At 37.2% G+C, this 27,500-nt stretch overlaps 3 protein-coding genes across 9 annotated transcripts in view; 1 reads left to right on the forward strand and 2 right to left on the reverse strand.

The window, feature by feature from the left end:
• Nucleotides 1–14,069, reverse strand: part of LOC145486123 (serine/threonine-protein phosphatase 1 regulatory subunit 10-like) — a 29,524-nt gene extending 15,455 nt beyond the window's left edge. The window contains exons 1-19 of one of the 3 annotated variants that reach the window (XM_081464819.1): nt 14,045–14,069; nt 13,695–13,911; nt 11,570–11,625; nt 11,046–11,149; nt 9,678–9,788; nt 8,845–8,938; nt 8,669–8,710; nt 8,358–8,406; nt 8,144–8,215; nt 7,716–7,778; nt 5,860–5,905; nt 5,159–5,301; nt 4,850–4,950; nt 4,197–4,250; nt 3,749–3,864; nt 2,344–2,399; nt 2,146–2,180; nt 1,833–1,863; nt 1,398–1,556 (exon numbers count right to left, since the gene is read on the reverse strand). In XM_081464819.1, coding sequence (XP_081320945.1) covers nt 1,398–1,556; nt 1,833–1,863; nt 2,146–2,180; nt 2,344–2,399; nt 3,749–3,864; nt 4,197–4,250; nt 4,850–4,950; nt 5,159–5,301; nt 5,860–5,905; nt 7,716–7,778; nt 8,144–8,215; nt 8,358–8,406; nt 8,669–8,710; nt 8,845–8,938; nt 9,678–9,788; nt 11,046–11,149; nt 11,570–11,572 — 1,279 coding nt within the window. In that variant the 5' untranslated portion in view covers nt 11,573–11,625; nt 13,695–13,911; nt 14,045–14,069. Of the gene's footprint in view, nt 1–1,397; nt 1,557–1,832; nt 1,864–2,145; nt 2,181–2,343; nt 2,400–3,748; nt 3,865–4,196; nt 4,251–4,849; nt 4,951–5,158; nt 5,302–5,859; nt 5,906–7,715; nt 7,779–8,143; nt 8,216–8,357; nt 8,407–8,668; nt 8,711–8,844; nt 8,939–9,677; nt 9,789–11,045; nt 11,150–11,569; nt 11,626–13,694; nt 13,912–13,985 lie in introns of all 3 variants that reach the window. The other 2 variants (XM_081464820.1, XM_081464818.1) reach the window with 2 other exon arrangements.
• Nucleotides 14,070–14,107: 38 nt separating this feature from the next.
• LOC145486160 (uncharacterized) lies at nt 14,108–23,132 on the forward strand. Its single transcript, XM_081464821.1, has 10 exons — nt 14,108–14,366; nt 17,939–18,034; nt 18,888–18,981; nt 19,544–19,578; nt 20,364–20,422; nt 20,811–20,831; nt 21,422–21,499; nt 22,072–22,138; nt 22,788–22,847; nt 22,932–23,132. The coding sequence occupies exons 1-10, from the start codon at nt 14,198–14,200 to the stop codon at nt 23,021–23,023; spliced, it is 771 nt and encodes a 256-aa protein (XP_081320947.1). The 5' UTR covers nt 14,108–14,197; the 3' UTR covers nt 23,024–23,132.
• Nucleotides 23,133–24,594: 1,462 nt separating this feature from the next.
• The window catches only part of LOC145486084 (uncharacterized), a 13,999-nt gene continuing 11,093 nt past the window's right edge, over nt 24,595–27,500 (reverse strand). For 2 of the 5 annotated variants that reach the window (XM_081464801.1, XM_081464796.1), the window contains exons 8-10: nt 27,209–27,500; nt 26,186–26,500; nt 24,596–25,820 (exon numbers count right to left, since the gene is read on the reverse strand). The exon at nt 27,209–27,500 is cut by the window's right edge and continues 23 nt beyond it. In XM_081464801.1, the coding sequence (XP_081320927.1) occupies nt 25,300–25,820; nt 26,186–26,500; nt 27,209–27,500 (1,128 nt within the window). In that variant the 3' untranslated portion in view covers nt 24,596–25,299. Of the gene's footprint in view, nt 25,821–26,185; nt 26,501–27,208 lie in introns of all 5 variants that reach the window. The other 3 variants (XM_081464815.1, XM_081464817.1, XM_081464809.1) reach the window with 3 other exon arrangements.

The raw sequence follows: 27,500 nt of genomic DNA on the forward strand, positions 1-27,500 counted from the left end.
AAGCATGAGCTACATGATCTTTATCTTGGCGAGCCAAAAAATGAGATCAACGAAGACTTGCATCCTGGTTATCTCCCCACTTAAGAGCCTTATCAAAGACCAAATTGTCGATATGGAGTCACTAGGCTGGATGGCTTTGGAACTGAAAAGTCCAATCTGTCGTAAAATATCTGACACAATTTGTTTTCTGCTCAGCAGAGAATGTACTAGAAAAGCCTTTCCCAAATGGATTGAAGTCAAAAACTATTCTCCACGAAGCAGTATCGGCTATTGTGGTCGATGAATGTGACACCTGCGAATCATGGACTGTTAGGTGTAATGTTCTTTGAGTTATCAGAGATCTCCATGTACATCAAGGGTTTATTTCCATTGAGTTGCATGCATTTGCACCATTCCGCATGAAAATAAACCTCAAGTTTTAAATTACATTTAATTCTCTGATTGGCTTATTTAATTGGATCATCAAAGGTGATAAAAGTGGGCGTCAAGCAAAAAGCATAGGAAACGAGGCAGGCAGGAGTCTCACTCGTGACTTCGCCTTTGCCGCCAGAGTTCACCTGCTCGCAAATCCCACCAGCTATACAGGCTATCTTTGGCATAGAAGTGAATATATGAAAGATCATTCATGATGTCATATCATGTCTTCATATCCCTTAGATAGTCACACAAAGAAACATAAGAAGCAGACAGCAAATTCAGGGTTCATACTCTTTGAAGCCTTTATGATCCCATGATTTTCCGTGACCTTTTCCATGACCAAAGTTAAGCAGTTGTTCTCACAGCAGCATCAAAACAATCATTTATTTTTCCAGCATAATGATTATAAGGGATAAAATGTGTGCTTGTGTCTATTTCTACTGAAATTAAAGCCTGTTATTTTTTCAATTTTTAAAATATCTTTTTGCCAAGCATAATGCTTTTCCATGACTTTCCATGACCTTCTCTTAAATTCCATGACTTTCCAGGCCTGGACATTGACATAACAAATTCCATGACTTTCCAGGTTTTCCATGACCTGTATGAACCCTGAAATTTGAATGTTCAAGATGCTCCAAGAAAATAGCTTTGGAGAAGAGGTCAACCAGCCTGAATCTAACTAACAATGAGTGGAAATCAATTTCAGATGAGCAGTTCACTAGCCAAGGATAATCGGGTGGCACATTCAACAAATTGAGACCTACAATACTAGACAAGTACTAAATGCTTTTTTTTTTGTTTTGTTTTGTTTTTTTTTGGCAAGAATGCAACTCTCTCAAAAGTATTCAGATTCCACACTTCTACACAGTTTTATATTCTAAGACTGTGAAACCAAAGGTAGGTTTGGCAGAAGAAAGTTGTTAAACCTGTCGAGTGCTTTTTAATAAATTAATAATCAGCGCCAAGCTGAATGGACTGACCTCTTTCATCTTCATCCATCTCAAAGAAGTGGAATGTAGCAAGGTTTGCATCATCAGCAGGCCATTGAACCTTTTTGCCCTTCTTTGACTTCTTAGCTGGTTTTTCCTCTAATGAATTGTCATCTGCTGCAGAGGTTGTATCTGTTGAAGTCTGTGATGCTACACAGCAAGGACAAAAGACATTCATGAAAAATCATTGAAGAGATCACTGAGAGACCTTTTCATGTGCGCTGTTTCCTACTGGCTGAGAAAAACTCATAATATATTCTATCCATCCATGGTGTGGTTACTTTCTTATTAGGTAAAGAGTTTGTCAAGAAATGTTGTTTTGATTCTTAATTCCTACAATTATCATTCTCAGAATCTATGTTGGCTGAGTCTTAATTGAGAAAGTACAGCTCTCCTCGTGAATGTTAAGATGCAGTATATGCCTACCTGAGTTAGGAGAATTCTCTTTTTCAGATGGCTGCCAATGAAAAGTAAATCACATTAAATTACAAATGAAAAGCTATGTTTATTTAAAATGTAACTTCGTCAAGGACATCTGAAAAAGGGCATTTAAGAAGAAGGGCAATAGAATCAACATCCCAGTTTCCTTGACTGTCTGAAACTGGTTAAAAAAACCCCTCAAATACGTATAAATTAATAAATATTAATAAATGAAATAAACAGTTATTATTAGCTGTGTTAAATGCAGTCCATACAATCCATGAACACAGAAAGTGAGCAGTTGTCTACAGTATTTTACCTCAGAGCCTTTGGTGAAGTCTCCAATATCTCCACCTAAATAATCAAGAAACAATTTCACAGTGACTATTAAGAATTAAGTAAACCCTTCTGTGAGATCATTTGTGATGATGTGCTTCCCACGGAGAGCAAAAAGAAACCAATAAAACAGATGCTGAATTTGTGGGACACAAAATGAAATTAAAGTAGGTTTTCTTACTTGGAGCTAATGATGTATTGTCTGGTGATCCATTTGGAGACGAACCTGACTTGTTGCTGCAATAAATGAAACAGAAAAGCATTCAGAGAAAATTAATGACCAGGACCAGCATGATCTTCATTCCGCCTCCCTGCTCCTCATACACTTCTTTAATATTTGAAATGTGGTTGCTTATCTTTAAATAAACAAATATATATGTTTTTTTTTTTAATGAACAAAAAGTAACTTTGTAAGACAGAGCTAAAAATAATGTTTATTACACTGCAGGTTTTTTCTGAGCAAAATTTAGCTAACCTTATGTTTGAAATAAGACACAGAAATGCTCCTGGAAACATTCAAGATCTCTTTCAAGACATTTCTGATATTCATTCTTACAATGCTCGATTCTCTGTCTCAAATAACTTTTGCACACACAGTTCTAGACTCTCAATTCAAGTGAATTCATTTTCTAGAATCAGAACAAAAATTTGGAATGAAATGCCTATATCTTTAAGAAAGCTTCCAAAAAATGTCTTTACGAGGAAAATAAAACAAATACTTTTTGAAATTCTAGCTTCAGAAGACTGTTATATTGATCTTTCAGAAATCGTTCAAAAAGTAAAGCTGAATTTATTTTCCTCTTTGTATGTATTCATTGATATTCAATAATTTTGGTTTAGTGTATCTGTAGTCTCTCGTCGTAACTGTTGTTAATTATCATTTGTAATACCGTTAGTTTATTAGTTGTCTTTAGTCATTGTTGTCAATTTTAGTCTCTTTAGTTCTCTTGTTGCCTTTAGTTTTATTTAGTTGTACCTAGTTGTATATTAGTAATTCGTGTAAACATGACCCGCCTAGATTAGCTCAGCTATCTGCGGGCATGTTATAATTGTAATTTTAATTTGAAAACAGAAATAAAATGTATGTATGTAAAAAAAAAAACCCCAGCATTTCATGCAATTTGCATGACAAAATAATCTGATGACTTAACCTCTACCCATTCATGAAGTATAAAGAACACCTTGCAATGTATTTTGGGACAATCTTCAAAGGAGATATACGTGTACATTTCATGTTTTATGCAAGGTTGGAGAGGCTATGATTACACCAAAACACACCACAGATTCCTGTGAACAAATAAAATTTTCATAGATGTAACTACAAGCTGAAGTCATTTTGGTGATGCATGCTGATGTCTGGTCATAATGAAAAATAAGTGAAGTGCTATGCAGACATAATTTTCATTACTCTAGAATAAAGATCATTTCTCTAGAATAAACTTAAGGTATGAATTAAACTTCATATACCATTGAGCTAGACAGAAGCATGCAATCTCTTTCTTTCATTTCATTTCATTGTCAGCCCTCAGATATTTCAGATATGGTTGGTCATTTATCTCTAATCTTTCCAGTCAGATTCAAATTACCTTGCACTGTCAGCATCTTTTTCCTTGCTCTCTTTTTCCTTCTCTCGTCCATCCTCTTGGCCATGTGTCTGTGACTGACTATCCAATATGGCATCAAGAATGCCTGTATATGTTGGCTGAAAACATCAACATACATGTACATCAAACTCACAGGAAACAGTTTCCAGGAGTATCAATAAGGGCCAAGCACTAGCAAATGGTCTGGCTGAGAGGAGGATTTTGTCTGACTGTTTTAGCCATCTTGAGGAACATTTTTCTTATACATAAGTTCGGTTCAAAATGTTTTGCCTGCCTGTGAAAACCAGTTGCCTTCCTGCTGAAAATGTTCATGAAACCCAAGTAGTTAATATCCACAATGACAGCATTGCTTGGTAAGTAACAGTCTTGGTTGAAACAAGAGTGGAGAGACTACTCTTCCTTGCTACAGCAAGGACAACTGCATGCTTACCTTGGCAGTTGCTGTAGATGAAGAAGTTGCTGTTGTGGTGTTAGTTGTCCCTGTCTGTAACAAACAAAGAACATCAATTTACCATGCATATATACAGTACATTGTAAACCACTCGTTGAACCCTCTAAAAAAAGTAATACTTGAGAAATAGAAAACATTTACCATGTTTCTATCGAGTTATGGAAACACGAGTGGAAGTTTGGGAGAACGAGAACTGCTGTGGGAACATGAGCCGCAGGAGAGTGTTTCCACAGCTTTTTCGAGTTCTCCCAAACTTTCCTGAGTGTTTCTGTAACTCGATAGAAACACAAAGAACATGTTTTCTATTTAAGAAAACACCATGACCAAAAAAGGAAAACAACTAGTTAACTTTGATTATCAAAATGTAAATTCTCTTTGCTTGCATCATCATTACGTCAACCCCTTGTGCTAGTTCTGTGTTATCGAAACATGATTTCTAACCAATCGGCATGCGTATTTTCTTAGGACTGTTTTCTAATATATTCTATGATAGACAGATGACAAACTGAAATAGTTATCCACTGCATACAAACAGCTTGCATTCTTAAAACAGCTAGAAAAAAACATGAAACAAGCCATGCAACAAATTAAAGTTCATACATTTGCATAATTATAACCAACTACTAAACTACCTTTGCAGCTGTGGACACACGTTTCCTCTTTCTCACAACAGGAGCAGCTGATGCTGCAGATGTTAGTGCGTTCATGAACCCTGCACTTTCCATGGCTACCGCTGGTGACGGACAAAAAACAGCAAACTTCAAGCAATGAAATGCTTAGTAACACTTCAGTGATATGATAAAACATGACGGTGTAACTATCCACTGATGTCATGGCATAACAACACATTCTTCCTTTGTTATTTTTAAGACCCTAGCACCTATATATCCTGGTCTGCAGCCTAACATTCTACTAACTGAGTTAACATGGAAGTCACTTACGTTTAGCCTGTGGTGGGATCACTTTTGTCTTAGAAATATTTTTCTGTGCCATACTCTGTTTGACATCACTTTTAACTTCACTAAGGGTTTTCATTTTCTTCTCCGCTTGAGGTGACCTGTTTGAATCTGTTGAGCTGTTGTCTCTACAAGGTAAAACAAAATGAAGTGAAAAATATGTTTGATATCTTAACAAGTCTGTAGAAGATGAGCTGGTTAAGTCTCTTTTGGAGGCTGGAGGCCCATCAGGCAGGCATGATCACTGGTTCAATTGCACAAAGCTACTAGCAGTATTTTTACTCCCTCTCTCCCCCACCCCCAAGGTAGCAAATTATAACATCAAGGTGGTGGGAGACACTGCAAGAATTACATGTTTGTATCTTGGGCTTAAACCTGGACAACTTGATCCAGGGTTTGGTACTGTACAGTGACCATTAGATTCAAACCACTTCTCACCAATTACAGTAATATACAGATTTACATGTAGTTTAAAGGTGGCTATGAAATTTTCAGCATCCATGGAAGACCTCATGGTCATTAGATTCCTGAAGTTAACATGTTCTGCCACATGACCTCCTGGTTTCAGCAAAGGCTTTCCCACTGTTCATATGGCAGGTTGCCTTGGTATCTTTGTAAAGTATTAATTTTTTTTTGCTAAAACACCAGAGTGTACTGTAAACTATTAATGACAGCATAGTGCTCACCTCAGTCTCTTGGCAGGCTTTCCTTCAGTTGATGGGAGTGATAAAGCTGTTCAAAAACAGAAAAAAGGCTCATAAACTTCTAAGGACCTTTTTCACACAATTTCAGTACACAGGTTATTGGAGTCCTATTACTGCACATACAATGTGTCTAGCTTATTAGCCTAGATCTGTTTGTTTCAAGGGACAAATTATCACCCACTGTCAAACAAGTGTTAACATGACCAACAGCTTAAGAATTGTTGCACTTCACTGGTAAGCAAGGCTAGTATTTATTCATTGGACAACTTTATGTTTTAAAGGAAATACAAAGGTGAATTTGTAATTGTATCTGTCAAAAAAATATGATTAAAAAACTAGCGTGAGACCACGTTTTTAATTTAAAAACTTTGTCATTTTATCGCGCCTTTGTTCGCACGTTTCAAGCACTTTTTTCCTTTTTTGCCTTTCGTGCAAATTTTGCGTTTTGCCAATCGCGCCTCCGGCATCACGCATTTTTTTTGCCTTTCAGGCCCGCGCTATTTTTGCCATTTTTGCCTCATGGCACTTTTGCCGCTAGAGCGCTGGCGAACAACACTGTAATAAAGGCTGGAGTACGTGAGCGGTGCAAAGTACTGACAAAAAGCCGAAGCGAGCATTTTATGATACTTTTAGTGATGCTATTTTCACAGGCGAATGCTCAGTTGAGATTGAACGTTATCCTCGCCGATCCCTCCACAAAGTTGGCGAACAACAATGTAATAAAGGTCAACCAACACATCAATGTTTTGTTTTGTTTTCTCTTCATGGGGAAACCCTTCAATCCCAGTCTAACTCGACTCGTCCATCCATTTCCTTATTTGGACATAATTTGGGCTTGTTGTAAATAACAAAATGGCCGCGATGAACACGAAATGGACAAGAAGATGCAGGGAACTTGCTTGCTTAGTGCGTGTAAAAAGAAATAAAAAAAGACATAAGATGATTCGTTCTGTCATTTTCTCAAGATCGCCAGGCTGGACAAAAATTGGACAAACGTGTGTTTAAAGTTACATCGTTTCCAAATCCTTGGTAAGCACTCTGATAGCGATATATGGCATAACTTACTAGCATGTGGCGTTCTCTTATAGTTTGCATTCTGGAGAACACTTTTCTCAATTTTTGTGATTCCATTTTTGTGATTCAAAAGAGCTCCTTTAACAATAATTTGCAACACTTTGCCTTGCGAAACCTGTATTATGATTAAGGAAGCTTACATTCGGAATTGAACCAACTCAGTTTGCTGGACTCGGAATAAAGGCAAAATACGCATAAAGCCAAAAGGGCGCGATGTTTTTGCTGGCGCAAAAGGCAAAAGCAAAAGGAGCAATGTGCACGATTTTGGCAAAAAGCAAAATTTTCCAAAAAGGCAAAAATGGCAAATCGCGCCTGCAATGGGCGCGATAAGAATTGCGTAAAATACGGCCCGATGTGTTACGCTACTTGTGAAGATTAGAATGGAGAGTATGTGTGATTTTGACTCCTTACTAGAAAGGCACAAGCTCTTTTGAGACGTAGCTAAGATGGAAGGAAACTAGATGAAAATCGCTACAAGATGGTGCTCATTTGAAGAGAAAAAAATTAATAACCTGCGAATTACAGCATTTCTAAAACAAATTTTCATCCAATTTTTGCTAATTTTGATTTGTACACCAACATCGTGCGTGAGGCCCATTACATGCACATTTGTTTTAGCACTTTTTGGGAACATATTCTGTCCACCTGCAAGTTGCAATATCATCACAACCTGTACATACTGTACATTGTACAGCAAGTATAATGAAAGATTTGATACCAAGAAGCTATCCAGAAGAGGTTTTAAGTTCTACAAACATGCTTACCCTGCTTAGATCCTTGCAGAGCATCCTCACCATCTGCTGAACCATTCTGCTTGGGCTTGTCTACTTTGTCAAAAATCAACACACATAAACATGAGTCGAGTGCAGTATACACAATCAAGGTTGATGAAAGCTTCTAGAACTGCATATACCATTTCCCTATACCTTAACTCTATTTCTCCTTTCCCAACGCTATGAAGTTTATCCTAACTATGTGATCAGACAGAGCTTTATAACTTTTTTCTTAACTAATACCCTAACCAAGGCTACATCTTATTTTTTTACTTCATAATTGTGTTTTCTATTAAAAAAACTCTTTACATCTACACAGGCACTGCTTGCTCGAACACTCCCACATGCAAAAAAACATTTTATTTTATTGGAATTTCCAAATGATCAACTGTTCGTCTAATTACAAGACATCCTAATACCTGAAATTCCAGTTTGATTCCTAACAAGACTCATCCACTGCTTCACAATAACTGAGGCAAGTTTTTTGACATCTGAAAAGAAATGGGAACAGTTTTAAAAAAATCAAAATGGCAAAAAGTAATGGAATCTTATACACTTTTAAACTGGTATTACCAGCTCTGAACTGACATGTATACATGTGTAGTGCTAACCCACAGACCATTTTGAGTTTACCTTGATTCTCCAATTTTGTGAGATGCTTGATAATTTTGCCTGTATTACCCTGCAAGATCATTAATTTCACTTTCAGTTCCTGTTAGCATGAACAGAGTATTACCCATATATTGCCTGCACTTGATTTGCAGGAAAGGGGAATAGTGGAAGGTAAGGGAACTCTAGGCATGAAAAGAAAAAAAGACACTTCTCATCATAAGACAAATGCAACTTGACATGTCTATGAAAGCTGACCATCAATCACTTGACTTCGGTCTAAGAGTAAACATATCAACCATAAAATTGAAGAAACTAAACATTTCAAGACTTACTTGTTTTAATGTGTCTATATTTACAGGGAGATCTCTCAGGACCTAGATCACATGTAAAGTAAAATATCATGTGTCAGATTTAAACAGTTAACATTTCACATACAGTGTATTATGTAATGCCACCTTGTACTGTATTACATTTCAAAGCAGGCAAAATGTTCTTCATCTCTTTTTACCTCAAGAAGTTCAACCAAGACTGGAAAATTTTCGTTTTTCTTTGCCTCAACAAGCCATCTGTTGAGTATACTCCAGCCCCCTATACTCATAAACCTGTTAAATAACAAAAGAATAAACAAAAAAATTCATCTACATGTATTTAGTAATGTAATATATAACATGCGTATAAAAATAGTTATATGTACATGTATTATAGCAATTTAACTCATCAAAAACAGATGAGGTTGGGGGTTGATGCCCAAAAGGATGGTGGGACCGAAAGTGTAGGAGCCGAGCGCCAAGATATATATCCATGACAACCCAATGAGCGGCAACCACCATCTGGCACTGTCACACTATTAGTAATGTAATATACAGCATGCATATAAAAATAGATATACATACAGGCGTTATAATTATAATAAACTGCTTTCAGAAACTTACTCACAGATATTTTGCTTCAATATTATACCAACTGATATAAGTCATTTAAATGTTGCAACGTTAATGTTGGAAATCTGATGTCATTTAAGCTTCTTTTTCATTAGCTTGAGAAATATGAAACCAGTTTGGTTGGTATCAGCTACAGTCGAACTGTCATGAAATCAAAAACCTCCAAATATGTATTATATGTAAGGCAAACTGACAGCTCAGTCGACAGATCGCTGTCATAACTAATATCACACTGAGCAATTTACCGCAAGAGTATCGAACTTCACATCAGCTGATTCGTCAGGGTGGGGTGGGGGAGTGCATGTTGATTCACCAGACTATGATTTTATGAAGAATTTTTCAACAACAAGAAATATTATGGAGGGTTCATAACAAGACAGCAAGAGTAATGTGTATATACTTTTCTAATGTTTCACTTGACGTTTCATTTTCCTTGGCAGCTGAGATTGTAGCCTTCAGGACATTAAGGTAAATGCAACGACTCATCAGCTTCTCTGCATCTCGCATTAAACTACAGAAAAGAAAAGGAATCCTTTGGTTTAATATCATCTTAAGGTTTAAGCAACTACGGGAAAAGAGCATGGCAATATACATGTATTAATAAATCAGTTTCCAATGAAAATGATGGGGAAGGTAAGTAAATTATCCACTTAAGAAGGGGGGGGGGAGGGAGGGGGGAACAGGATGGTCAGAACCTCCCACTTCCTGTACCCAGCTCTCCTCATTCCCGTGCCTTTATCTCCTGACTCCCACCCTCATCTGTCTTGCTCCCCTCTCCTGTAAATAAGGAGACTCAAAAGACATCCTAGTCATTTAGCTGCGCAATCCTTAGGCGTTTCTTTTCCTTTTTTTCTTCGCTTTCAGCCTTGCTCCTCTTACTCATGTCTTTTGACAGCTCAAGTGACAACATTTCATGACCTATGATGCAACCACCATAAAAGGGTTTCCAATTTTACTGAAGTAGGCCTCAGTTTTTCAGCCCAAGGGTGAATTTTCATTTTTCCATCAGTCCAGAGGTCTCAAAATAAGCTAAATATAAGTAAAAAAACATTTTGGGCTCTTGCTTTTGCAAGTATTTTGAAGTTAAATAAATGATTCCCGCCTTCTTAGACCTCCGGCATCCTGCCCTTTCCTCTCCCACTTCCTGCCTTTCCGCCCTTTCCTCTTCCGCCTCCCGTCCTCCTGTCCCCCCCAACACTTACAGTTACTATTCTAAGGCTTAATTACACTCTGTTTTCTATTGGAAAGCTGACATTTTGAGGCAGAAAATTAAAAAAAAAAAAAACAAAGGAAAAAGAATACTGCCAAGAACTCCAGGCCACAGGGCTTTGCACTACAGAGTAAATAGAAAGCGTTACATGTAAAAATCCGATTTAGATCAGCTGCACCTCGAGCAAGTCTTAGGCTTCTCTCGTGCCCTCCAAACTTCCCACATGCATCCATAACTCAATGTATGCACGCTAAGCATGAACCAATTCTTTAGTTCTCCATGTACATGGAATATAAAACAACGTAGTTATCTTACCATAGAAGGAACTTTTATATTATACAGTGGAACCCAGTTAATACGACCACCTTCGAGCCATGGAAAATTGGTTGCATTAACCGGGTGGTTGTAGTAAAGGGGTTCTTTAAATAAGAAAATGACTGACTGAGCTTTTTTGGGCCAGAATAAAGTGGCCATAATAACGAGTTGGTCGTATTAATGGGGTGGTCGTAAGGTGGGGTTCCACAGTACTCACTATACAGTTACCAGGCTACTATGTACCTTACTACACGCACAACTTCTTGTGGTGTCTTAATGTCTCCTAGAGATCCTAACATTGGTTTGAGGGCATTAAGCAAAGTGCGAGGTTCACCACCTGATGTGCTCTGTAACAAGAAAAACAGATGCTTTCATGTCAAAATTTCATGATCATTTGCAACAGGAATAATGAAAATCACATGTAATGCTGATATCTGTACTTGTGTAGACATCAGCATCATGTATAGTTTAATGTACGTATATACTTATCAAAAGGTTTGGAAACAGAACAAGTTTTTTTAAACAAATGACCTGTTAATCTCCTAACCGAAAAGAACTAAATGAACAATAGAACTGTAAACAATTAATCCCTGCCCAGTTTTCAAAAACCCTGCAAGAGACTGTAAAGGAAAAGTCCCATTGCTGTCACCATGACAAAGATACTTCCTTCAACTTAAATATATTTTTTCTGCTCATTTTTATTGATGCTTTGGCAAAGATTGATTAATGATTAATCTTTTGTCAGACAGCTGTTTATAATTTCTTACCATGTTTCTTTTTCAATTCTTATCTTTTGGGCTTTGTTCTTTTGTCAGTCATTTACCTGAAAAAACATGTGAAGTCAGTTGTTAACAGTTTTCACCAGAAAAATGAAACTTCTCTGAGACAATGTTTCAAGGAAGATCAAAGCTGCACATAATATGTGTATTCTGTTGTCAAATATACCAAGCCTGTTTTAAACCCAAAGACATTCAGGTCACATTAGCTCTCAGATTACATTGAAAATATTTGCTGCTGTTTTAGGGCTTATTTCGCTGTTTCACTCTACTTTTAGTGCCTATATCTGATCAGATATGTCATCAACATCATGAGCTTCCTTGGTAGTAATGTGCAACCATCCTAAACATGAATGGTGAATGTACACTTGAAAAAATCAATAAAACAAAACAAAAATAAATTTCATACAACTGTAACAAAGCCAGTCACTCATTGACTCACGAACAATTTATGAGAATCCAAATTGTTTTTAGAAGTCACAACATATATAATCTACTTCGAAGTACTCTTTGTCACTTCATACACAACATTCAGGATGTAAATTCATTTTCACTTTTCCTTATTTTAAGATAATTTTTAAGTATCACAGCCAGACATAAATCAAACTTAAAATGGTTTACATCTTGAAGGCAAGACATTAGGCTTGAGATGAAGTAAATATCATTTTCTGTTTTGGTTGTTTTTATAGCAGAGCAACAATTTAATACAGGTATTGAAATTTAATCATTGACCACGCTCAGTTACAAAGCTAAAGCCTTTATATCCACACTGGTACAAAAAATGCAGTATCACAAGCTTCTAATTTAGCCATGGGTAAACATGTACACGTGGAACAAAAACCCACAAAAATATCCACATGGACTGAATGTCTGCCTACACAACACTAGAAGATTTGCATTTTGTTGCAAGGAGTATGTGGTACTTTACATTTACACAACATATAGCATCAAAACCAATGGTTACTCAAACATAATCTAGAATTTGTGTGTAATGTATATAAACTTCCTTTTTGCCACATGCAACCAATGGAACTCTTAGCCAAACTTATTTAAGAAATTTTCTCTCTTTTTGTCTCTTATCATTGAGTATCATTAATATTTTGTGAGTTATGGGAACAACTCATTTGTTATTTTAGTGGGATGCACACCCACACTAATGATTGTGTAAAATAAACAACTTTAAAGATCAATGGTCATTTCCTCATTCCAATAGACTTTTTAACCAACACCCCAGGAAGTGAACTCATTACACCAAGACAAAATTTCTTATCTGTCCAGTTAAGGCCCTAAACATAATCAATTTAACAAGAGATTTTCTAGGCATCTGTTTTAGTTTTCACACACTCAAGATTCCACAAGGAATAAGTACATTCTATGCATTTCCCTTGTGTAAATTTAACCGCCAAACTTAATAACTTGAGGCCATTTTCAATAATTTTTGGAAGTTAACTTCCTAAGATCATTCTTCATGAATATTAATGACCACGTTTGGCAATCGCTTCGCGTCCTCGTTGCTTATCCTACTTCTATTCTCGTCTAGTATGTCTCGTTTCTAAAGCGTTTATCGAAGAGCTGTTGTTAGAAAATTCATACACAAAGGCAAATTTAAAACCCCAACGTTCCAAAAAAGCCAATATGAAATAAAAACTCATCATCACCCACGACAATTTCATCAAGTACAAGCTTAAAGTTAAAGGTTATTTACGACTGTTGGTTATCAACACAAGTTTCAATAAAGGCTGAAAGGATGCCCAAATGGCTTTATCTGCTGTATTAAAACGTACGTAAAATCTTCCTAAACAATTGCCAGGACTTGTTGATTTCCCAATATAATTTATCTTTATAGTATGAATCGCGTATGCTTCGCGTCACGAATTTTTCATCAGATGAATATTTCTTCGATCTTCTTTTTCAGATTTTTCCTTTCCTTGACAGTCTTTATTTCAGACTGCTTATTTCAGATCAACGAGGCTCTGCTAGATTAAGTGAGAAAGAAAGAAGAAAGGACGCAATTCATCTTTAACCACCGCGCGAAGACCGCTTTATTTGCAGCAGCAACGTGGAAGGTGGTTTTATACGATACGTGAAACAGAAAGGTTCAATTCAACCAACTTACTCTTGGGTACAGCTTCACTTCGATAACACTTTCCTCAAAGAACTTTCTTTCGTCAATATATGCACGTTTTAGGCGTGTGCAAGTATTTTAAAAAGATTTTTGGGGCAACTTAATATGACGCATAACACGAAAACTACTTTGAGCGGCCATTTCGCATGGCCGCTCAACTTCAAACAGTCTGTTGATCGTTTCCTCTTCAAAATTGCATGACTTCACCCTGAAAATTATAGAAAAAAGAACACCATTAGTCTAAGATTGTTACCACATCGAAATTTCCACTTCATATCGTACTTGTGAGGAGGAAAACAGCGCAAATTTCGGGCGGGAATTTTCCAAACAACATGGCTTACCAAATTTTAACTTGGTCTCTTACCCCACCCTGAAAGGACGACGGACGTATAAGAGTCAGACAATGGTACTACCTTTTTGATTGGTCAGTTTCCCATCAATCAAATCAACAGCAAAGAAGTTGTCAGATTAGAGACTGGGCCGAGGTAATCAAAATGGCGGCTTCATTTCGTGTTTTACCAAGGGTGCTTACCGTGGCTTCGTTCAGTAGTTTTGGAAAGTCATTTCACGAAACGCTGTTGAAATTTTGTTTACAGACGAGAGCTTTACACAGCTGCGGCTCAGGTTATCAGTCATGGCTCGTGCGACTTTCTTGGGTCACAGGTATGATACAAATTGATAACTTGATTGACTTGGCCACGACTTGACCAGCTGGAACAGAACTTTTATGTATTTATTGCATTTACTCCATATTACTTACAAAAATTGTGATTCAAATTGCTAAACAGGAGGTGGAAGTAACCAAAAGCACCGCGGCGCCATACTAAGGAAACCGCCATGAATGAACTATTGCACTAAGTGCTTAAGTCTGTTTAAGCTATGTTTTAACATTAGGCGTAGTCAATCGATAACAATCGATATTGGAAATCAGTCGGTTCACTCGCCGATTGCTGTCGATTGATATCGACAATCGATAATGCACCAGTCAAAGTAAATCCCCCCACCTTAACCCAGGGAAGGCAGGGATATTAGCGGGACAAAAACCGATCTTCGACTCTCAAAACTGCCCCAGTATATAGGGTCTTAGACAAGAATAAGCCTTATTCACGATAACTGACACGTTTGTTATTACATTATAATGCAAATTAGGCACGTGATTTCTGAAGGGGCAAACAAGCTAAAATTGACAAATTTCAGCTGGTTTCTTATCATGTGTGGTAATTTCTTTCATATCCATGCTTTGGTTTCAGTATTGGCGTGAAGATATTCCAAATTTTACAGAATTTCAGCGCTTTTATAAAAAGGAAACAGCTCGCGTAGTTAATAAGTCAAGTTATCAAGAAACTTTTTCAAACTTAAATTAATAATAAAATCATTATTCCATAACTTGGCTCCCAAAAGTGATTTTGGTGCAGATACTTGACCATTTAGGCCAGCCGATTTTCAGAAAAATGGGAACCATTTCAATGTTTGCTCCCTGGCGGAGAACATGGCTAATTTGCATTATAATATGAAAACCATCATGGCGGCTATCGTGAATATTGCTTCCTCGGTATCCCAACGTATCCGAACCAGGGAGTTTCTCTGTTGGAGGCTTGGAGTCTAGAACTGTGTGTTGCAAAGAGGCTGGGACCAGCCTAGAACGCAACCAAAATGGCGGAGAGAAACATGAGTAGCTATCTTGTTGCTCTTTAATCTATTTTATCCTTAGTTCTTGCTTGCCATCCCAAACCAGTTTGAAACATTTTGAACCAAATAAAATTGGAGCCTCAGCATATGCCTTTGCTGCTAGGTGGGGACACGGAAGGACATTGGAATGAAAGTGCTTCCCTGGGGGTGGGGACATTGGCTCATTTTTTCAAGTCCTTTTGTCCAAGTCCCCGTCTATTCCCAGGTTGGGAGCAGGAATTTACTTTGACCAATGCATAACCATAGAAAAAAATTTCTTTGTCAATTGCTATTGATTGGCAAAAATCTATAACAATCGATAATTCCTATCTTCAGGAATATTGATTGTTATCAATTTAAAAAAAAATCAACAGTAACCACCGGGACTATTCAAAGATGGCTTTGTTATTGTGTAAAATAATATCTGGAACAATACCAGACGTTCATCTTCAGCATGCTACTAGATTATATTTTCCTTTTGGCCTTCTCCGAGATCTATAGCCATGTGTCTCTGAATATAATGATTATCATACAAATTATTGTAAAAAAGCAATTGATACAACTTGTCAAAAACTTTTGTATACTTGAATAAGCCTACACATTAGGCCATCAATGATGTGTCAATCTCATTACCCAAAATTTTTTATGAAGAGTAAAAGAAAAAATCATTTATCTCTCAGCATTGCATACTCGCATGGAAAAAAAACAAGGTTTTATTAAACAGCAACGTGTCACTGGAACAAAAACTGATAGAACTGTATGCTGGACTCAGGCTCTCATGGTCAATTTTCTATTTCTATTTTTGTCTCTCTCCCAACTGACTGACTCACTTTTCTAAGAGGAAAGCAATGAGAAATGAAACATTTTAAGCCTAAGTTTATAGGATCATGCGACACTCAATCAATACTCAAGCAACACCTGGGTTGACACTTGATTGATACCTCAGTCAAGAGTCAGCTAATTTTTGCTGACATGCCATTGAGTGTTGATCGATACATATGAGTTGGTCGACACTCAACTGACTTTTGACCGGCTGTCAAATGAGTGTGGATCCAGTGTTGATCAAGACGTTGATCGAGTGTCAACTGAGTGTCGGCCAAGTATCGATCAAGATGTCCATCAAGTGTTGATTGAGATGTCAATTGAGTGTCAATAAGGGGAACAATCGATACTTGACAGCAGATGCCTTCAGTACACATGATCCAGCTTATTATAAGCTTACATGTTGAGTGTCATTGTCAACATGAAAAAGGTATTTGCTGTTCATTGGTCATTTTAAGATAAAACAACAATTAAGTATTATATGTTTGTTTCACTATCTTATAACTTGAGATGAAGATCATAACATTAATTTTGGTAGTCTCCATCAGGTGATGAGGTCATTTGATTATACCATACCATTTATTGCCCTAATCAATACCAAGGCCTGAAGAGGCATCATGGAGTCCCAGCATGAATAAGGAGTTAAATGGTGTTAACATATAAGAAGATGGTCTTGGGCAAAAACATTTTAGGGATGCAAACTGGTCTTGGGGAGAATATCATTGAGTCAAAAGCCAATTTGGTTTGTATAAACTTTCAGTCGGCATTCTTTTCTATGATGCCAAACAAAACTGTGAAGCAACCAAGATGTTAAGTCAAGCCAAATGCAAGTAGAAATCGTAAGACAAAGCCAGGTCATTTGTGTTTGTTTTATTCTCTTGATCTTGCACAAAGAGATGGGGCAAAAACTTGTGGCCTTAATTACCTGTTAATTTGGAAGTTGTATGTGTTGATTTCTCTTATTACTTGTAAAATTATAATTCTGTCAGGTTTCCTGAAAAGTAGATTTGATCTTTGAAAAGTTCTTGAATTTCTGTGTGAATCCTGAAGTACAGTCCAGATTACTGTGCACCAAAAAAAGAAAAACCTGGGATTTTAAGCATGTGATTCATCAAGAATTGATTAAGTGGCCATTATAATTATAGAGAGTATTTTCCATTGACAGTTGGGATGTAGTTTACTGACCACTGCTTTTGTGGAGAGGTGGTTGTGGTAGAGACATGCTGTAGTAGAAAGGTGGTTGTTGTAAAGAGATGGCTGTCAGTACAGTACCAGTTGAAATCATATGCATTTTGGCACATGTGAACCGCAAGGGCAGGACATGTGAATGTATTGCACATTGGAGTAAGAAGACAAAAATGTACAGTGCACGAACTGCAAGTCAGAGGGATGAAACAAAATAAATTGATGGGACTCATAAACAAAATCAGTGCAGTTCATGAGCAAAACCTGATGCGACGAAGAAAACTGTAGGTGGAAAATTTACCTTGGCCAAACAGAGGAAAGGCTGACATAGTAGGATCTACATGTAGGCTTGAAGAGGTTGATAACTGATAACTGATAAATATCTAGTTTTAATAAATTTAGTTTTTTTTTACAAAGTTGTAACTGTACACTTTTTCATAGATAGTACATGAAGATTGTGATTTTTATTCACATACCTCCATTCTGCCTGAATGTAAGGAGAAATTAGAAGATGATCACTCCCTTTAAATAATATATAAACTGTTACTTCTGTTTTGCAGGAGCAACTCATCCTACACGTCGAAAGCTTTCCAACATGTCATCAAGCAGGGTCATCAGTCCTGTTATGGTTGAACTTCTCAAAAGCATACAATATGGTAAAGTTCATCAACAATTATGTTATTGAAACTGAAGTCTTGTTGTTATTAACTTGCAACTCATTATATGTAATTCAATCTTGTGATTATAATGTAGGGTTTTTATCTAGTGGAAAGTCATAGTTTTTTCTTGATCTATACATGTAATAGGATGGAGATCTGTAACATTTCATTTTTAATTACCTGTAAATAGTTTAATGCTTAAAATGAACAGATCCCTTTTTTGTAATCAATCCATAAATTGGTCAATATATTTTCCTAAATTGTAAGTGTCTTTTTGGCTTTATGTAGGTATTGAACAATGCTCCAACACAGGGCTTTTGACGTTGGAAATTTTCTTAGCAGTTTCACTTGGACTCAAATAATTCAGCAGATCATTATGTAACTAGGAAATATTACAGGGGTCCCATTAAGGGCCTGGCAAGAGACAAATTGACTGGCTGTGACAAGGATTTTACCTACCTGGTTTTACCATCTAGAAAAGAAAGGGTTTGCGTAGAAAGAAGTTCACTTCAAAAACTTTGGCCTGTGAAAACTAGTTGCCCTCCTGCTGAGAACCTGAATGAAACCCCTGTTTTATCACTGGTTTCTGCTGCATAGATGTGAGTGAAATCTTATTTGTTGTTCCAGGAAATGTCCACTTTACTGTTACTCCCTCAGACAGAAGGTTGATTGTTTAACACCCCCCCCCCCCATCCCCACCCCTCCTGTGAGTTCATACATTTTTTTAAGCTCTGTTTTCTTTTATAGAAATTCCTTTTGAGTCCTTCATTCTCTCATGAATTCCAAGGGATGGATACATGGTCACGTACTAAGTAACTGATTTTTTATTTATTTGTTAATTTCTACCCAGGAAAAGAACAGTGGATGGATCAATCAACCCGCAGGACTCTTGTTAAAGTAATTGATGAGGGAATCATTGATCAAGATTCTACTGATTATGATAAGTAAGAAACTGTATAATAGTATTTTATGCTGCTTAAGTAAGTACAGTCAGGCAAGAGCTTACCACTGCTTATTTTTACAGTATTGCATGACAATTTAAACTTTGACAGCATAGTAGACAAGGATGGTTACATGTGAATCTCTTTACCTGAATCAATGGCTGGTAACTGTGTGAATCTACTGGCTGACATTTACCACTCTGATGTAAGATACATGTAACTGACACAGTATTTAACTGATCAAACATGTTGCAGGCTGAATCACTGGCTAGGTACAGTGCATTTACTGAAAGCAGGGCTGCCCAGACAATGAAAACCAACCAGATGGCAAATCTGAATCGTGAATATCCGTAGATTCCAACATTTTCAGATCCAACCAATCAACTGTCCAGTACAAAACAATGAAATCTCAACTTAGTCATTGTGATGCTTTCACAACGATGGTGTCTGCTAATAAATTGTCAAGCTTGACTCAGTATGTCACCTTGTAGATGTTATTGCACTGAATCTACATGTAGCAATCTCATGTGCCAGTCATAGTCATTTAATTGTGTATTTCATATAGGTTGACACTGGAACACTTTCAAGTTTTCTGGCCAGGTGAGTTACAAAATATGTCATTTCTTATTGCAATATAAAGTATAGCTTGAAGGACCTCTTTCCACACTTGTTGTTTCTTCACTCAATTATTGCTACTGATGACTCATAAAATTCCAGTTACAAGTCCCCCCCCCCCCCCCCCTTCAGTTTACAAGCAGCTCCAGCTCCTACTTACAGACACATCTATGTGTGAAGAAAACAATTGTTTCAGTCATAAGCTTTCCTGGATATATACCCCTGTCTACTTTTCTTTGTTTCGTCAGTATCATCACTCTCAGAGAAAAAGCAGAGTGCAGCTAACAACTACTTTTTTATTTTTCAGCTAACAACTACCATCAGATGAAATAATGTTATGAGGAGGTTCAACTCAATGACCTCTGTGTTTTGCGTATTTGCTTTTTTACTAATGCATTCAGCTCAAAAGCACTGGATGGAAAACATCTTTTGGTACTGCTGGATGTTAGTCTCAAGTCATCTTAAGTCTCAAGTCATCATCCCCCTACCCCCCCCCCCCCCATCCCCCTCCCTTTGTATGTGAGGTTACCCAAATTTGAAATAAGCCCAGGGCAGAAAACTCCAGGCGAGACTTTAAATGTATTAGCATACATGGGAGAGGGGGATTAATGGGAGCTTGTTACCTGGGGGTAGCCCATAAATTAAGTAACCTAAGATGTATAATAAAATGTAAACTAAGGAACTTTATCTAATTAGGAACTGAATTTTGAATTTCATGTAACACATCTAATCACTAACTTTAATTTATTATAAATTTTCATTCTGTTAAGATGGAAAACCAATCTGGACAAATTACAGAAGGAACTTTAAGGGTCAGTTTCCACCCCAGGTAATTGCTCAATTTTAAATTAATCAGTTGATAATTAATATAATCAATTGTTATAATTACTCTAGGTTACCAGAAATTTACTTGCATCAGTTTATACTCTTGGGTGGAACATACATGGCACTGTGAAATTAAAGGGTCTTTAGTCTGAGATCTTTGGCATTGAATAATCTGATTAACATGTACACTGTAGTGCACTCAGATTTCTATTGACTCTTTTGCATGCTACAAGGTTAGAACTTTACATCTAGTCAGCGATCTCAACTTTTAGTATTGTCAAGTGTCACATACTACACTACAGGTTATGCTTTGGTCGACCCAGTGCAGACTTTCAAACATTGATGAATATTTTTTGGTTTCTTTTGTTTTGTTTTGTTTTTTTTTCTTGCAGAAAACTCGTCGGACTTGTTTTGTAAGTAAAACTCATTCATTAGAGTGTATAATAACTTGCTCTATGTGACAAAATGTTTCTTTTAATTTATTTATGTAATTTTTATGACGTCACGGGTCAGTATTCAAGGCATGTAGTATTAATACTGGTGTAAGTTATGGAATTTTATGAAAAACAGTAAGCCTATTGATCATTCAGTTGGTTGATTATTGGTAAACAATACCTTTAAGTTGTATGTCAAAAAATGCAGGTTGAATTGAATCAAGGCTGTTAATGTAACCTCTCATTATTTCACCTTCTCTTAAAGAAAGTGCTGCTGAGTATTTTGATTTGTATTTTATAGACATTATGTGATCAGGACACAAGCTGTCATAAAGTTTTTTTTTCTGAGTACTCTTTACAATTGCAATAATTTTATTAAATCTGTTTTCTGGAGAAAGTTGTTCTTCATGTCATATAATCTCCTACCCAGATCTCACTCTGGTTGATGCTGAGAAGTGAGATCCCACCCTTCCTCTTGGCCATGGGAAGTCTGGGTTTGAGATAACATGTCATATTGATTATGTAACAGTTTCTGTAATTTACTTGCTCTGTTATGACTTCTGTTCTAGAAAGGAACCAACGTTTGCAGTAATCCCTGTCCGATATGTCGACTGATTGTAGAGAAAAATTATGAATTGGTTTACACAGTGAGTAATATTAGTATCAAAGATTAATTGTAGCCTTCCATTCAGCCAGCCCACTTTCTGTGTAAGACACAACATTGGCAGAACTAGGATAGAGTTGCTTCCTTTTTGCAAAAAAGAAACCTGACTTTTTTTCTTCATTCAGTTCCCGCTAATAAATTTCAAGAAGGGAAGAACCTGTCTTTAATTTCAGACTGCCCCCTGTAAGACTTCTCTCTTTCCTTGTCGCTTTTAGGTTTATTATATTTGTCTACCTTGACTTAATAAACTATGATGTTGAACTTTGCTACTTCCTAGTTTTCTATTTTGTACAATGCAGACAAAGCAGTCACTCTTTATTATGACATGACCATATCGTGACGGCTGCTTCAAAGCTCCTGTAATCATATAAGAGAAAACCTAGGAATTTAATGTGGTATATAATACTACACAAGGTGACTTTTTATATCTCTTGACTTATGAGAGTAGGTGGTCACGTGACTCTCCTGAGAAGTCTAGAGTGAAGACATGAACTTTAAGAGAAGTGTGTTTGAGCCCTTCACACTTTAAAAAATTTCTCCTTCACTTCTTTTCAGGATGTTGGTTTGTTGTCTCAGTTTATCTGCCCCCATACTGGAATAATTCTTGAAACGATTAAAACAGGTAACACTTATTTTACTGAGAGGGCAAGTACATGTAAGAGAGATAGCAACTCCTCCCGCTTTGATGCATGTGAAGTTAGAATGTATGTTCTTTTTTGCTAAAACAATAAAGCTGTACCCTGCTAGGACGATCGTACTGGTGAGAAAAACAGATCTCATTGGTAAAATAATGTTTGAGATTTTAATGTGACACATCAAACGCTTGAGAAAATGAATAACGTTTACACTAGCCGCGTTCTTATGCCATTCAGTACAGTGTTTGTTCTGCAACTTTAATCTTGCATAAGGCAATGTATGATTATCTATATTCTTGTTACTAATCGGCTTGACAAAGTGTCGGTATTGCTGGGAGAAGTCCAATGTTGATATCAGATAAGACAGTGAAAAAATTTCGAACCACACCAGTTGCTGGTTTTTGTGTGGAGATAACTATTGAAAGTAAATATTTCACACTTCTTGGAAATACATGTAACAAAGATTCCTTCCCTTTGCCGTGCTAGTTTGATTTAGGGCCAATGCTTTTAACGTCATTGTTTTATTTTCCTGTGTTTTGCATTGCTTTGTATTTTTCAGAAACTCACAAATTTGTCAGGTTATTGGACAATCCTCACCACTGTAGTTTTCAGCCTTTTGTGCGCTTTTTATTTCAGGTGTATGTCAAAAGAAGCAAAAACTTCTTCTAAAAGCAATTCAGGAAGTTCGTGATAAAGGTATAACGTTAGTTTCTGTAACCTTTACAAGATCGTACGTGTTTCATTCACTGAATGTTTAATTACATTTGTTTTCTTTGATAGGTCTTTTGCCTTTCACGGTCCCAGGTCCCAGAGATCCTCCACGATTTTTCCAGCCTGTAGGAGTACCTTCCATGTTCAAAAATAGAAAATGACATTTTAAAGAAAAGAATAAAATTTAACACAGTTGAGCACCCGTTTCGTTCTCTTTAGATTACAAAGTCGCAAAGCAACGTTCTATCCCCAATTCTGAAAAGCCGTTTTATTAAATAAATTACAACAGATTCTTAATTGGTATTGCAGAACGTTTCACTCCTTTGCGAGGTTCACGCATTTGTAGCTTGCGAACGCAAACGTATTTTGGGCTGTCGCATGTCTCGGCCGAAATACGTCTGCGCTCGCAGGCTAACGTATTCGTTACCCATTGAGAACAGCACCCACTTCCCGGTAGATTTCAAAACGGCGGTCGAGTGCCGGCAAACACTGGGCCTAATAGATTTAATGTGGAATGCGTGAATTTAGCCATAGGGTAACTAGTTAGGAAGCTACGCCATTCATACCCCGAGTCCCAGAAGGCATCTTTGCGTGATATGTGAGCGGCGAAACAACGACTGCAGTAAAAGCTCTAGTACCCAGGGCATGCGATTCGCAGCCCCTCCATTTCCTTTTAACTTCACGAACCATCAAAAGTGTTGTTACTCGAAGTTTACTGATCAATTGCATAAAGTATTTTTTATCGCTATTTTAGCATTGTTATTTTAATGAGCTACCTGTCCAGGGAGTTGTCTTTTGTCATGATAATACTCAAGTCTTCTTCAATTGTTTGTTTTTCATTATTTAAATTTTTTGCTTCTCCAACAGCGGGTAAGCTAGCCACCCATTCCACCTTCCCTTAGCCTGCGAGCGGGCTCACGTTGGAGCAAGAGCGCGCGGCATTGCCGCGAGAAGAGAGACTTTCTTGGCGCCTCTTCACCAGACTCCTTCCCTCGGGATCGCTTTGCTCTTCGCCGCTCGCGCGCGCGCGCGCGCGACTCCAGGGTGTCTTGGCTAACCTTCCCTTAATTCCGCTCCTGACAGAATGAGTCACTCGTCTCGTGTGGGCCTCTCCTACATGTAGCGTGTACAGTTATTTGTAACTAGTCAATGATAATAAATGTAGAAACGTTATCATCGCAGTTATGAACGCAACTTTAAAATTGCACAGGGAAAACCTGAAAAAAGAATTCAGGTGTGAACGGAATTCTCAGTAAGAAGCTTTAAATCAGGATTGATGAGGAGTCTACAGAACAGAAATGATTGAAGTAGTACAACAGACCAACTTCAACGGCCATTTACATAACTTTAAGTTGAACGCAGGCATTTGTTTTTGCATTTGATGCCACATCAAGGTAATTTTTCTGCTGATTCTGTACGGATCTAAAACTGACAAGTTAAGATGGACGGCTTCAAAGGAAACTTTCAAAAAAACTCTCGCAATTTGTGACGATGAAAAAGAACTTCGACTTCAACGCGGTCTGCCATAGCCTTCTGGCGTAATCTTAATAATTGAAAAGTTTCTTAAACTTCGGTTTTGACCATTTTCGCGGCATTTTTCTGCGGTCTTCTCACGTTTCGTAAAATCATAAGTGTGAATAGACTCAACGTTACCCGGATTTTCAGCTGATTGCCAAGGCAAATCGCTATCCGCTTTATAAGGAAGAAATTAAAGCAAACCCGTCGAGGAAACGTAATAAGCAGTCCATGGCAATAAACTGCACTTTACTGTACTATTTGCTTTACCATATCCACTCGTTTACAGTGGGTAATCACCGTTAGAAACGTCCGCGCACACTAAGTGTGCCCTTCATTGAAGTCAAATAATTACTACAAAAATACTCGAGGGCTAACTACTAATAAGTACAAAACAGAGTGACCTAGACGTAAAAAAAGGGAGAAACAAAATAATTATACAATAACAGAGTGGCTAGTGTTGCCTAGCAGTAGCCACAAAAATGATAAAATAAAAGTTTCTATAGCTAGTTGATATCATAAAAATTCTATTCTTCCAAAAAAAATCTGCACGTTTGGATCAATCTACCTGGCCACCAAATTATTGGTCAGAAATGCAATAAGGATTATATGCATGCAATAGTATCTTTCGGAATTTGAAAGAATGAAAGAAAAGTATTCGATACTGATGTATAAAAGCATCTCCTATCTTCACAATTCACCTTTTTGAGGAATGTAAAACTTGTCGGTATACATTTCATTCAATCATCCTAAAACATTGTCTCCTGTTTCATATTAATATCATTCAAGAATATATACAGTCACTACATTTTAAATCAAAACTAATTCTGGCCATCTAGACTGAGTAAAATAGTCAGCCTGAAAAGTCAGTCATCTTCCGCATCAGGCTATAAATAGTGTTCAAAGTGATCTACAAGAAATCTTATTTAGAACAGTTTTCCTGGTAAACCCAATCTTTAAGAATCTCTATGACATCATTTCTTTCCAAGCCTTCCTCGGCCAGGATATCCATAAGCTTCTTTACAGTTGCTTGACCAGATGAAGACCACTTTCTAAGAATATGATCAGTTGGATTAACTTCCTGTCCTAGAAAGACAACCTCGTCCCTTGAAAGTCCTACTTTTTCTCCTAGCATCCTGAAGTCACTATAAAAAACACTGCGTATGTTCAACTTTAAGCAAATTTTGGAGTATACTCGTAAAGGTAACTCTGTAGCCGCAGTTGATAGGCGAGTTTCCGGCGGACTTTTACTGGGAGACTGAAGACTGGGAGACTGAAGATTGGGAGACTGAAGATTGGGAGACTGAAGACTGGGAAATCCAATGTCTACCTCAGCACTTCCTGCCTGGCAACTTTTTATGTTGACTTTTTGCTTTTGCTCTTGGGGAGTGCTCTTAGGAGAGAGGTACTGTTCACCACCAGAAGATGGCTCAATTCCAATACCTTGCAAACAAACAAAAAAAAAAATTAAAGTTATTGTAATTGAACTCAAAACTTTGTTAAAGAGGAATCTACCGTCATTTGTAAATGCATAAAGTTACACAGGGGTTTCAACAGTTCTATGTACTAGCGCATTTATTCCTGGAAGTAGCAGCCGAGGACGAAAAGTAATTTGGCCGCGCGAGGATCTTTGCGAGAGCCAAATCAATATAACTAATGTGCTGTTCATAGTTACATGAACCATAGACACCAAACCCCAGGAAATGATAAAGGAAAAAAAAAAAACAATATCTTAGATTGAGGTCTTAGCTGTCTTATGGTCTGTCAGACCGTACAGATCATGATGTCTGCACTGTAGTTTAAAGTACCTTGTGAATTGAAAAGGTAGCCATCAAGAATCTCCAAAGCATCGCCACGCTCAATCTTCTCCACTGCTGTTCTTAATTCATCTACAGTCATGTCAGGATGTTCAGATCTAAGCCATTCAAGCATTAACTTGGTTGGGCTGCGCTTTGGATTGTTTGCAGCAGGATCAAATTCTTCATACACCTTGTTTGGCACACCAAGCCGGTTAGCAAGATTCCTCCAGTTTTTAACTGCTGGGGTTTTCTTGTTAAGCAGGATGCTAACACGGTTCAGAAGGTCAGAGTCAGGACTAAAGACATCGGCCAAGAGCTCAGCATCTGTAAGTTACAATTTATAATACTGTTACATTAAGTACTCTATAATTGATTTACAGTTAGCAATATCATCTTTGAACACCAACATTTCAATACCCTGGAGACACCAAATTGTGTCCGTTATCTTTGTTTGGAAATTTATCTACTTTAAGGCATACATTATTCAATTAATCAATCAATCGATCGATCGATCAATCGAACAAACAAACAATCGACAAATCCCTGACAGAGAGTAGACGAATTTAGAACAAAAATTATTACAAAAAAGACACTGTTACAATTGCAAATTATTTGAGATGTATATTTTCAATAATGATTATCGGTATAATTCTATTTGTACATTAACAATCCAAGTGCTGTAATCTGTTTGGCTGAGCTATCATACACTCCCAGTTGTAAGTGTGTCATGGCTGGAGGTTGTGTTTAAAATGGCGACGTTTTCTCATTTTACTGAAGTTACAGACCAAGAAAATTTAGAAACATAAATGGGTAATTGATTTCCTGAGAAAACTAAAAAGAAACTACTCACCACTACTCAACTTTACAACCTGATTGACATGCATACACAGCTACAAGTACCACTTAACATGTATCCAATAAACAGCTCATAACTAATAAAACCCTCATGGGTTCCTTAACCAATGAGAGAAAAAATGGGTGTTATGAAAATTAAACAAACTACATATTAATAGTTCATACACAAATACAAACCTCGCACTCCATCAAGGACCATCAAAATATCTCTCCTGCGCATGTTTTCCAAGTGTCCCTTCAGTTCACCAACAGTTAGCTGACTAAACTTCTTAATCTTACCCAAATATCGAAACAGAAGTGCAGTAGGGTTTTCAGACGAATGTAACTGTGCCTCAAATTCCTTGAACAGCTGACCAGTTGAAATCAGTTTTATAGCCAGGCTTCTCCAATTTCCAACTGGTTTTTTGGCCGAGTCAAGTTTAAGTGCAATACTGTCCAACAGAGATGGCTCATTGTCAAACACACCAAC

The sequence above is a fragment of the Orbicella franksi genome, chromosome 1 (genome assembly GCF_964199315.1).
Source record: "Orbicella franksi chromosome 1, jaOrbFran1.1, whole genome shotgun sequence".
NCBI lineage: Eukaryota > Metazoa > Cnidaria > Anthozoa > Scleractinia > Merulinidae > Orbicella > Orbicella franksi.